At 45.4% G+C, this 12,202-nt stretch overlaps 1 protein-coding gene across 6 annotated transcripts in view; it reads right to left on the bottom strand.

The window, feature by feature from the left end:
- Itpr1 (inositol 1,4,5-trisphosphate receptor, type 1) overlaps window positions 1-12,202 on the bottom strand; it is a 296,948-nt gene that overhangs the window by 190,053 nt on the left and 94,693 nt on the right. For all 6 annotated transcript variants that reach the window (XM_013010462.1, XM_013010458.1, XM_013010461.1 and 3 more), the window contains exon 5: window positions 7,079-7,194. In XM_013010462.1, coding sequence (XP_012865916.1) covers window positions 7,079-7,194 — 116 coding nt within the window. The remainder of the gene's footprint in view (window positions 1-7,078; window positions 7,195-12,202) is intronic.

A 12,202-nucleotide genomic window follows, 5' to 3' on the forward strand; every position in this document is an offset into this window, starting at 1 on the left:
GTCTGGATCAACAGTCAGTTTGTTTCTGCTCCAGCTCTGCCTCAAGGGTAGGTAAGTTTAGAGAGGTACATTTTAGGAGGAAACTAGAGGGACCACTCCTAACCCCAAATCACATTTTATTATCAGAAGGGGAAAGAGCGGCCTATTCTTGTGTGGATCCCAGCAAGGCAAACACGCATGCACATCAGCTACTGAAAGCAGTGGCTTAGTTACAGGCCTCCCTCGCGCTCCCCTCTCTTTTGGAATTAGCTACCCCTCCTCTGTTCTCAGTTACACAAGAATGCAAGCCGCGGGGCTCCAATAATAATTCCAGTGCAGACAACGTGGCAGCCTTTGGCAGCTCCACACAACTCTTCACTCTTCTCTCCACAAAACCTACTCCTTAACTACTCCCCATCTCTCATTTCCCCCAGTTCTCACCCCTGTGCTTCACCCCCTCCAGATGTGTCCACAGTGCCCACAGGTTGTACAGAACTTTCCAAACAAAACACTGGATTGGATCCGCTTGGAAGGAAAGTTTATACAAGGTACAGAGTGATTTGTTCTTTCTGCTAAGCAGTTTTCAGCTAATACGAAATGGGAACTCAGGAAGGAAAATACATCAGATGGAGAAAAATCAGTGGATTCAGAAAAATAAATTGTACCATTTTCCAAAAGGCGAATATAGTTTTTCTGTACTTCAAACATTACACTGGTAGGGTGCACCTGTAGAGAATTCTTAAGTACAACTGCTTGAACTCCAATGATTTAAGAACCCTTCTTTGTTTGAAACAGAAAATTCTCAGATTTCCAATGGCTCCACCGAAGACATACCAATCTAAAACACTGAGTTCCTACCTACACTTAGCACTTAACGCTATAAAACCTCAACCCAGAAGCCACTTATATCTCTAAAAAAGAAATGTCAAATTAGTCATAAAAAGCCAATCCATTCCATATTAAAGAATAATTAAATACCAGCAGCTCTAAAGAGCAAAGGCATTTGCCTAAAAAATGTATGAAAAGTTAAATTAACAGAAAAAATAGAGAACAGGATATAATAAATCCTCTTGAAAATATTCTATCACTCCTGGCAAGACAGTAGCTCAGCTTGTAATCTTAATGACTCAAGAGGCTGAAGTCTGAAGATCATGGTTCGAAGCCAGCCTAGGCAGGAAAGTTTATGAGGCTCTTATCTCCAATTAAGCACTAAAAAAAAAGCCACAAGTGGAGCTGTGACTCAAGTGGCAGAGAGCTAGCTTTGAGCAAGAAAGCTCAGGGACAGCGTCCATACCCATTTTGCCCAGGATATATGTATGTATATATATATATATACACACACACACACACATAGAGAGAGAGAGAGAGAGAGAGAGAGAGATACACACATTTATACTTCAATACATTCTGTATATACATATGCATGTTCTTTCACAAATAAAATCCATTTAAAACTCCCCATTAAACCAAGCAAGAGTCCTTTAATTCTATTAACAAGTTTAATGCTGGTAAGAGTCCTACAACTCATTACCAAATAAACGTTAAAAGCTTGAACCCTATGGACTGGTCTAAATTTACTTTCCTCTTTGGCTAAGGAGAAAAGTCTCCAATGCACCTTCTTCTACATGCACAAATTTCAAGTGCACTCATTTGGGTCACCCAGGACTCAATGTACAGGTAACTGCCCTCACAAAATCAAACTCAAGCAGAAACATCCATTGTGATTTTTCCGTTCCACTGGCAAGGCAAAACAGGTAGCTGGAGGTCTGTAAGGTCCAGGCTCCCTCTGGGCCCACAGATCAAGGCTGTTTCCACCTTTGAAAAGAATATGATCATTGTTTGTTAAGCCCTTCAAGTATGTTCCAAGAACAGGCCGGTACTGTAACAGAGGGAACAAGCCTAACATTTCCAGAGAATAATCTGGCAGTGTAGATCACCAAGGATTTCAACAGGCATAACTTTGACTAAGTAATTTTGTTTCTAGGAGTTTCTCTTGCTTAGATAAGCAGGCAAGTGCACAAGACCTTCGTAACTTTTGTTTTTCAAAGTGGCAGAAATGGTCAGGATGCTGAATATCCTCCTCCCACTTTTCCTCCGCTAAGGGACTAATTATCCCAAAGAATACTGACAAACAATGGAATAACCATATAGCCATTCAAAATGAGGGCAGGGCCTTCTAGTTATTCAAGACATAGTGGGGGAGGGGAAAACACACTCAAGCCAGAGAAAACAGCATGCACCCATGATAGCTTCCTGTTCATTTCTACTTGGGAATTCTTTTCCAACATTACTCTTGTGTAAATTCTTCAAACATATCCTCATTGTGTCTCTATGGGAAGTGGCCTGGCTGTTCTTAAAAGCCATCTTAAATCTGCTACATTTTCTTTCTTTGAAATTCTGATAAATAAAATACCTGTTAGTTCCTCCCCTGACCCAATGGATTGAGGACTGTTTTTAATTTCTGAGGAAGAAAACACTGTATGCTCTGATTTCTGCCACTGTTATTCACCACTGACAGCACCATGTTCCCTAAACAACCACAAGGTCAACCCATTACAGGCACCTGTTATTCTGTTTCAGAAATAGAGAAACCATTATTAAATTATGACAGAAAGGTCACTGGAACAGGGAGGAAAGGCTATTTGCTTAAGGCCAACAAGCTCAGAATTACGTAATATGATATTAAATTAAGGCTTCAGAAAATAAGCAATGCACAACTCAAGCTTTGCGGGACAGGAAGACTTGCTACTCCTCTGCTTCTCCCTAGCTTGTCAGAGCTGTGGCTTAAATAAAGTGATCGTTTCTCAGAACCCAAACCGTGCAGGTGCCTCTTTCAAGGTAACAAGTAAGTTGTTAGGAACTGGCCAAGGCGTTAGGACAAATTGTGTGATGTGAGAGCAAGGAAAGCTGCTCTTCTTGACAAAAGACTTCGGGAAATTGTGGCCACATCAAGAATCCCATTTTCCCTACAGAAGTTACAAGCACACACTGTAAGCAACCACTAGGTGTCGCTCTCCTTCAAACAGCTCTTAGTGCTTGCTTATCCTAGTCAAAAGGAAGTCAAGTGGTCTAGACAACTAATTCCTTAAATGGCATTAATTTAAAATAATCTGACCTCTGACTGGGGTGCTACACAAGTAGTTGACAAAAATAAAAATGAGAACCCACTGGAGACTAGCCACCAGCCCCCAAAGGCAAGCGGCTGCCCAAAATACAACATTTTAATGATTGCACTGCAACATGCAGATTACTTTGAGACAACAGAGGGGAAGGGCTCCAAGTGAGCAGGACAGCAGGGCCCACACAAAGCCAAGCACAAAGCAACACTCACGACCGACCGCAGTCACATCAGGAATCTTAAATCGGGAGAAAGAACTGGTTTTAAGCGATGGAAGTTCTTGGTCACCTTTAGCGCTGGAATTTTTTCCTACTGTTTTCTTTAGTTCATTTGCAGGAAGGAGCAGCAAAGGAACCCTTAATGCACCATAATGTATAGCTCACGGGCCACCAAGGGACTGAGAACTCCCAGGCAGCCCAAGTCTGAGCCATTCTGGGCTGGTGTTTGAGGCTTTAACTGAATTAGCTGTCACCATGTTCTAAGAAGTAGGATATTACACACAAAAGCATGGATTCTGATCTCTTGTCAAAACAGAAGGCATGCAGCTCTTGGCCGGCCTTCCCACGCAGTAACCACGGGGAGTTGGAACAGCCCCATCGCGCCCCCCCCCAAGACCTGCACATGCGTAGGCCCCACGTGGCGACAAAGCCCACCAAGCCCCCTTTATTCCTGTTGGCTTCCAGCATGGCCAAGAGCAATGTGACTCTGTAACCTCTGCTGCGAAAAGTACAGGAGAAGAAAGGGCTCGAGATGTACTAGTAAGATCTCACCAAACACAACGACCTTCATTCCAGAGAAGAGAAGGCAGGACAGCTAGAAACATGAAGAACTTCCACAAAGATAACCCCCGGGCACTGCACTGAGCAGCTCCCTCCTAGAGCGAGGAGATGGGGCACTGCCCCTGCCCCCATCCAACAAGAAGATGGTATTCCCAGCACAGACCTGGGGGGGGGGGGGTTCCTGAGTGGTACAATGACTTCAGGGTAGGCAGGTGGAGGGGTCATGGTATTCAGTGGACAAGAACCAGACAACCTGGAGGCTGAATACAGCCTGATCCGTGTGTAGAGACCTGTGATTATCTGAACCTGGTGCCTCACTCCATTCTACACACCGGTACAAAGCACGGTTTCCTGGGGATCTATTGCTACTCTCATTAATACATTTTCCCAAAATACAAAGTACTGTTGAGTGGAGGGAAGAGTGAGTGTGCTATGCACTGTTGATAACATTACCAGAGTCAGGAAATCACATTGCAGACACCGTTCTTTTTATACCACCAATAAGTGCCTGCATCACATGAGTGAGCTCTGATTCCTGCGGGTCTCCTCCAGTAGCTGCCCCTGAGCACCGAGAGTATCATTTATTATGCCATAGATTATCTTCCTTTTTTCTTTTTCGTAAGCCACTAAAATTTTTGGATGCCTATCAATTTTATTGTACATTGGTGAAGTTGTATCACTTGCTAAAGACAAGGAGGTAATAGGTCTAAATTCACCATGTCTAAGATCATTACCGCAACAGTCGTAATTATTTTCGCTTGTTTTTCTTAGGGAGCTGGAGCTCAATCCTAGGCCCTTGTATGGCTAGACAAGAGTTCTATCACTGAGCTCCATCCTTAGCCTGGATTTCAGGCATTCAACAATACATCTGGGCTTGATGGGTTTTTTTTTTTTTTTTGTCAGTCATGGGGCTTGAATTCTGGGCTTGGGCGCTGTCCTTGTGCTCTTCAGCTCAAGGCAAGCGCTCTACCACTTGAGCCACAGCATCACTTCCGGTTTTCTAGCGGTTTATTGGAGATAAGTCTCACAAATTTTCCTGCCCGGGCTGGCTTTGAACCGGGCTGGCTTTGAACTGTGATCCTCAGATCTCAGCCTCCTGAGTAGCTAGGATTACAGGCATGAGCTACCGGCGCCCGGCTTTGATGTAATTCCTGAAGTCTTAAAAATTTTGTTTTTTCTTTTGCCAAGTCTTTGCTTTCATTGTTTCCTTTTCTTTTTTGTTTTCTGGTTGTGGAGCTTGAACTCTGGGCCTGGGCGCTGTCCCTGAGCTCCTCAGCTCAATAGCTACCGCTCTACCACTTGAGCCACAGCGCCTCTTCCAGTTTTCTGGTGGTTAAATGGACCTAAGAGTCTCACGGACTTTCCTGCCAATGCTGGCTTTGAACCACGATCCTCAGCTCTCAGCTAGGGTTCCAGGCATGAACCACCGGCACCCGGCTGTTTCTTTTTCTTCTACCCCCAGATCCTTTGGGTCCCTCAGACTGAGGTGTGCAGGGCGCTTCCATCTTCTTCCAGGAAGCCCACCCTGATCACCACGTCCCTGGATCCAGCAAAGATTCCAATACCTATTCTAAACACCCCGCTCCCTGACATACGGGTGGCTTCCCCTGGAATGCAGTACTTGTACAGCGTCTTCGTTCTTTATTTGCTATGAAGTTTCCAGAGGTTTCAGGAACTTCCTCTGTTTGGTCACCAGCACTAAGCCACAGCACTTCACGGCTGCTCAACGAGTGTTTCTCAAGGGCCTGATTTGAGTCAGACTCTTCCGGAACAACACGGTGCTCAGAGAGAGACGATGCTCCCGACCTTACAGAGGGCCACCACTCTGATGGGGGACAGATAATGAAGGAAGTTGCTAAGATAATGAAGGGAAGGGCAGAGTCCAGAGCTGCGATAGAGACCACAGGCTGGACGTCTCTTGCAGGAAGTGTGGGGAAGGCGGCTCCGTGGAGATGACATGGAAACTGAGACTGGGTGTGAAGGACGCACAGATCTGAGCTTAAAAAGAAAATAACTGGGGCTGGGAAGGTGGCTCAGTGGTAGAATGCTTGCTTCGCATGCATGAGGCCCTGGGTTCGATTCTCAGCACCACATAAAAAGAAAAAGCCGGAAGTGGCATGGTGGCTCAAGTGGTAGAGTGCTAGCCTTAAGCTGAGAGACAGGGACCAAGCCCAGAGTTCAAGCCCCACGACCGACACGAAAAAAAAAAGGGTGTAAAGGTCATGAAATGGGATAAAAAAAATAAACAGCCAGTACACTGGTGGCTCATACCTGCAATCCTAACTATGCAAGAGGCTGAGCTCTGAGGATCACAGTGCACAGCCACTTGGGGCAGATATATCTGACAGACTTTCATCTTCAGTGAACCAGCAAAAAGCCAGAACTGAAGCCATGGCTCAAGTAAGCAAGCCAAGTGAGTAAGCAAGCCAAGTAAGGGCGAACAAGGTCTTGGTTTCAAAACTCATTACTGTCATGAACAAATGGATGGATGGATGGATGAACCAACAAATGAATGCTACTAAAGGCATTCATACTACAGGCTCTAGGGTTTAGGAAAAGCCCAGCCCAGGTGTGTGAGATCCTGCACAAAACAACAACAATGCTGCTGTTTATTTTAGGGGCAGTGGGAGCGAGGGCTGTCAGTCCTCACAGGGCTGATTATGAGCTTGCTGATGGAAGACACCTGCTCTATTTATTCTACCTGGGGCACAGCACAACTGCAATGGGACGAGCACATCTCTTACGTGCCAAATAATAATAATAATCATAGCCAAAATTCATTAAAGAATAGCCAGAAGTTGCATATTATTTGGTGCTAGGCAGTGTTCTCGTGTCTCATTTCACATAATCCTCACAGCCTCCTCCTGAGGTGGCGAACACCATCACCCCCATGTTGGAAAACAGCCATGGGATTTGCCGAAGGCCACCAGGCAAGGGCAGAGGAGCCAGATCACAGTTCTAGGCAGATTTCTTCCGCAACTGGTGCTCACAACCACTAGTCTGCAGAAGCATCCCTGAAGGGGAATGGAGGAGGAAGGAGGGTTTTCCGGACATCCCCTGACTTCAGTGTGCCACCTCTCCTCTCCTCAGGGCTCTCTGTTCCTCCTGATTTACGAAAGAACAGGGGAAAGCCGGAAGCTAGAGTCCTGGCCTCGCCCTGACACCCCCAGGTGACAGCCTGCAGCCCCATCTCCTTACGTACATGCAGCTTGTTGAGCAGCACCGCATCTGTTGTGCTATTGGCCCCCGGCTTAGCAGCTTTCCAGAACTGCTTCTGGGCAGAGTAGCGATTCATGGGACATAGCTTGAAGAGGCAGTCTAGACAGGAAACAAACAAACACAAACTGTTACCAAGTATGCACACACACAAGAAAAAAGCCACCTGCTGGAAAAGGCTTTCCATCTTTATTCATATAAGGTATTAGCGATAACGCGACATGTGGGTGATGCCAGGAGCCCTCTCACCAAGTTTGCTTTTTTTAAGTTTAATCCCACCACTTGGTGAAGTTACCCATGAGGGAACTGAGGCTTCTTAGGAAGAGAACCACTGTCCACTGTGAGAGATCGATAGCACAGCGCCGAAGTTCAGTGTTCAAATCCCATGCTCTTACCACCGTCACGGCACGGTGGACAGACAGAAGGATAAACAATCCTCACTGTGCCCACGTACACCTGCAATGGCTCCCTAACACATCCCCACATCTCTTCAGTCCCGCTCAAGCTCTGTTTCGCTCCAGAACTGGGGACTGAACTCAGAGCTTTGTGCTTGCCAGGTTAAGTGCTCAACATGCAAGCCACAAGCCCAGTCCTTACAAAAGCAGTAATAATAATTGCCTACATTTAAGCTTATTTGGAGATGCTGCCTAGGACAGTGACTCTCAGACTCCCGTGTGAAGTGAGTGCAGAAATGCAGCGTCTCAGCTCCCAGGAGTGGGGATCCACCCTGCCCCCAACACCAGTGCACCTTGATGCCCTTCCACTTCGGAGGTTATGAGTTTGCCCACTTGTCCTATACAACAGAGGCAACAAGCGGCTGCCAGGCTTTCTGCAAAGAAACCAAAACATGGAAGACAGCAGTAGTGTGACCCCAGGCTACACCCAGACCAAAATCCCACCCTTCACTCTCGCCTCTCCACTCTGCCACTTTAAGGAACGAACTAATAAACCAGTCGCTCTGAGTAAAAGCCACCTAGAAGTTAAAGGCCAACGAAAACCATTGAAAAGCTGACTTTAATGATGAACCTTGTTCTAAGATGAGCATGAGACTATCGTGATTAACCGGACATTACATTATGATTTGCCTTCATCTTTTCATTAACTCTACTGTCCTGCTTTTCTTATCATGTATATGATACAGTGCATAAAGCAACACATGTATATAACTTCACACACACACACACACACACACAGTTTAGGACTATATTTTGGTCCTAAAAGTTTAGAGGACTAGTGGTGGAGCTCAGTGGTAGACTATCCAAGGTCCTGTGTTTGATCCTCAGCATTAACAATCCTGCCCCGCCCCCACTAGTTTAAATTCCTTAAGGAACTACTATTTAACATGGACACTCACCCCTGAAAGGCTTATATTCTGACATACAGAGTTTTCAAATGGTATTTGTAAAGTCCAAGTAATAAATATGAAGCAAATGCTCAGATTAGGGGAAACTGTACCCTGCAAATAAGTAAGGACTATACTTGTTCTTATCTATTAAATCAGATTCTCATAAAGGGCCTTTCATGGATACATACCAACTCATTGTCCCAACTAATGACTATCCTGAATCAAGGAGAATTCATTTGCTATCAAGTGCAAAAAAAAACTCGAAAAACATTCAGACCTTCCTCTAACTCAAATGGCTCTTCTAGCCACAATCAATGAACTGCAACAACCTACTGTACTCTCAAATTGTACTGCCCAAGCAAAAGGTACTTTTCCCCATTTGTACAATCTCCTTCACCAGCTCACGGAGAGGAACAAGGTAAATATAGAAACGCTGATATTCATCTATCCCAAGCAATGTTCATTACACACGAGAAATGTCAGCTAGGTCTTTAAGAACAAAGGACCCATGGGACACAGTTTAAAAGATAACGCCCTGCTCCTGCCTCTTACCAAGGGCTCCGGTCACAGTCATTTTCTGTGTCACTGGAGAGACCTGTTTTTCTAGCAGTCTAACGCACGGTAGCTCCCTGGGTACCTCTTGAGTAACTCACTACCATACTTGTGCTAGCTTTTGACACAGGACCGAGGGTGGCGCCTAGGTGTGCCAGGAGGACTTCCTTGTACAAACGCATGTAAGTTTTTTTAAGAATTCAAATATTTGGGGGAGGGGGGAAGGAGAAGGATTGGGATTGGGGGACGGGGAGAGGCTGGGAAGTGATGTGAAGGGTAAACAAAGGAGGAGGCTGCAGTGCTTGGTAAGAAATGTACGCATTATCCTGCCCATGCAATTGTAACCCCTCTGTACAGTATGTTCACAAATAAAATTAAATTAAATTAAAAAAAAAGAAATGCACTCATTACCTTGCTCATGTAATTGTAACCCCTCTGTATGGTATTTTCACAATAAAAATTAATATTAAAAAAAGAAAAAAAAGAATTCAAATATTTGTGATGAGCATTGACTTCTGATAATTTACAGACCAAATGGGTTAACAAATTCAACATTCATCATCAGAAAAAAACATGGGGTACAGAAATGACCTGTAACATATTTCATACACCGATAGCTAAATACTAGGCTTTCAAAAAAAAAAAAAAAGGAAAAATAACTGATTTAAGCCTGGCTTGGGGGCAAGTCAGGCTAGATCCACTTTGCTGAGGGTACCAAATCATGCAAAGAAGTTCCATTTTACACCTGTGCATATTATTTACCAAGTCGCTTCACAAACAAATGGAACAACACCAGCTCCAAACCTGAAGAAACTTCACACTTGCCTGAAGTTTCACACTTGCTGGAGGCGTGAGCATGAAGCTAAGACTTGCGGAGCCAACCCATGTCTTGCTATCACTTCCACACCAACTGTTTTCCTTGGACAACACAGCGCATTGCATTGGGTGAAGTGTATTTACAACCAACTGTCTATGTAAATATAAGAGATGCTAACGTACTAGTAACAGAACCGAATTAGCCTTGCTGATTTTTGCCGGTCTTCCTGGTTGCTTAGCAACTGATTCCAAGTAAAAATTAAATTAAGCAATTCAAATGTAATGCTAAAGAAACCTTTGGAAATGCTGCCATTCCGATGCTCAGTATTGCCCTTTGCTGTTTGGATGGCACTCTGGGGCAAAATGAAAGTTCTGTTGGGTCCTAATATGCTAAAGATAGAAATATACAAATACAGGAAATCTGATGGCAGAATATGTAATATCTACATAGAGTGAAGAGAGCACGTGTGTGTGTGTGTGCGTGTGCGCATGTGTGTGTGTGTGCTTGGATAGACACTTACATGGGCACACACTCTGTAGTAGTTGGTCTCAAACCAAAAAAATGCCACACAGGAAATCTTATATGACAGGTGTTATTTTAAGCCTTTGAGGGATAAACTAAAATCGAGCTTTCAAAAAATTACTTTGGGGTATTCTTGAGTTTTTGCCCACACTGAGTTAGCAAAGGAGAATTATGCTGAATGGAGGGGTTGGGCTAACGGCACAGGGCTGGAGAACCGGGGAGCAGAAAGCGCAAGGCCCTGGGAGCCTCCAGCCCTCCGGTGTGCATTCCCGAGCTCGGCTGCTGCCGGAAAGCTGACAGCGCTCAGCACACGGAACTACCAAATCCCGATGTGCGGCGCACGGTGAAGAGAGCATGATACTCCCAGGGCCACCGGCGCCTCCGGCACTCTGGGATGGAGTAGGAGGGGATAAGGAAAGGCAAGATGTCAGTGTGTGGACTGATTGAATGAAGAATGGAGGCTGCCAAATGAAAGCTCTCTATCTCCACACCCTCTTCCCCGCCCCCTCCCCAACTCTGAACTTGAACTTGATGCGTGAGGGCAAGCAGGGACTCATGGCCTAGGCAGACGAGCAGAAGCCCAAGGAAGGTGCTCAATGAATGATCTAGATGTGCTCCTACCGAGGGCTCCAGAAACACTGTACCTAGATCCTGTGTCATCACTTCCATCTTGGAGCTTCCAGAAATCTGTTTGTAGAGTGAATTACTACTTATTGAAGTACCTCCTGTGTGCAGGGGCAGTGCTGGGTATCAAAAATAGAACAGTGAACCAGACGGGAGTTTTGTTTTGTTTTGTTTTGAATACAATCCTAGTGACAAAGGAGTCAGAGACCAGCTGTTAAAAGTAGGAGTACCTGAAGATTAAATGAAGCAACTCAAATGCGATGTGAGGGCAGCCTTCGGACTTTTTGCAATTCAGAGGCTCCAAAGTGCCCTTTGCTATTTGGATGGCACAGCGGGGCAAGAGCTGTGTCTGGACACAGAAAGCTGTGTCTGGACTCTGCAGTGGAGAGTCAGCGTTTCACGGGCATCAGCAGGAAGGCGGGTCTAGCACTAATTATCTGAGCATGGAGCTGAAGAACAGAAAGCAGCCAGCCTGCAGCAAAGCCTCCCAGGCAGAGAGAAAAGCAAGTGCAAAGGCCCTGTGCTGGAAACAATCTTCCCAATTGCTAGATTGGGCTAGAGGAAGGTTAGACAAGAGTTTAGGGAGCTGGGGCCGAGGAGGAAGCATGGAACATTGTACAACGTTGTTCAGGTTGATGGGACATGTGAGTCATTCCACAAGCCATGAGAAGCCATCAAGGGCTGTAAACAAGGCTGGGAAGAGGGGGTTGGGGGGTGGGGGAAGAGAAGAGTCAAAATCATGGGTTTTGTTTTGGCTCTGCTCAGTTTGAGATGCCGATAAAACATCCAGGCTGAAATGTTGAGTCATGAGCAGACAATCGCCAATCAGCAGGATGAACACGTAAAGCAGTCAGTTCCATAAGGATGCCAGTGGATGGACAGACACAAGGAGAAGAGGAAGGATGGAGTGTTGGAGATGAGAGGGAAGTTGAGGAAGTCAGAATTACAAACTTCACACATGGCATGAAATACGGAAATACCACAATGAACCCCTCACTTCCCACATTCATCCCATTCTCACTACTGGAATCTAAACGTACATTGTTCGCTTGAGGCTTCCAAAAGCTTGCTCTTGGTTAAAAATGTTCACAGGGCAGACTAAAGAAAGACCTTGCTACAGCCGTTACTCCTTATAAAAGAAAAAAACAGCCAGGTGCTGATGGCTCACACCTGTAATCCTAGCTACTCATGGGGCTGAGACCTGAGGATCAGAGTTCAAAGGCAGGAAAGTCAGTGAGACTCTTATCTCC

Source organism: Dipodomys ordii, unplaced genomic scaffold, assembly GCF_000151885.1.
Source record: "Dipodomys ordii isolate 6190 unplaced genomic scaffold, Dord_2.0 Scaffold12, whole genome shotgun sequence".
NCBI lineage: Eukaryota > Metazoa > Chordata > Mammalia > Rodentia > Heteromyidae > Dipodomys > Dipodomys ordii.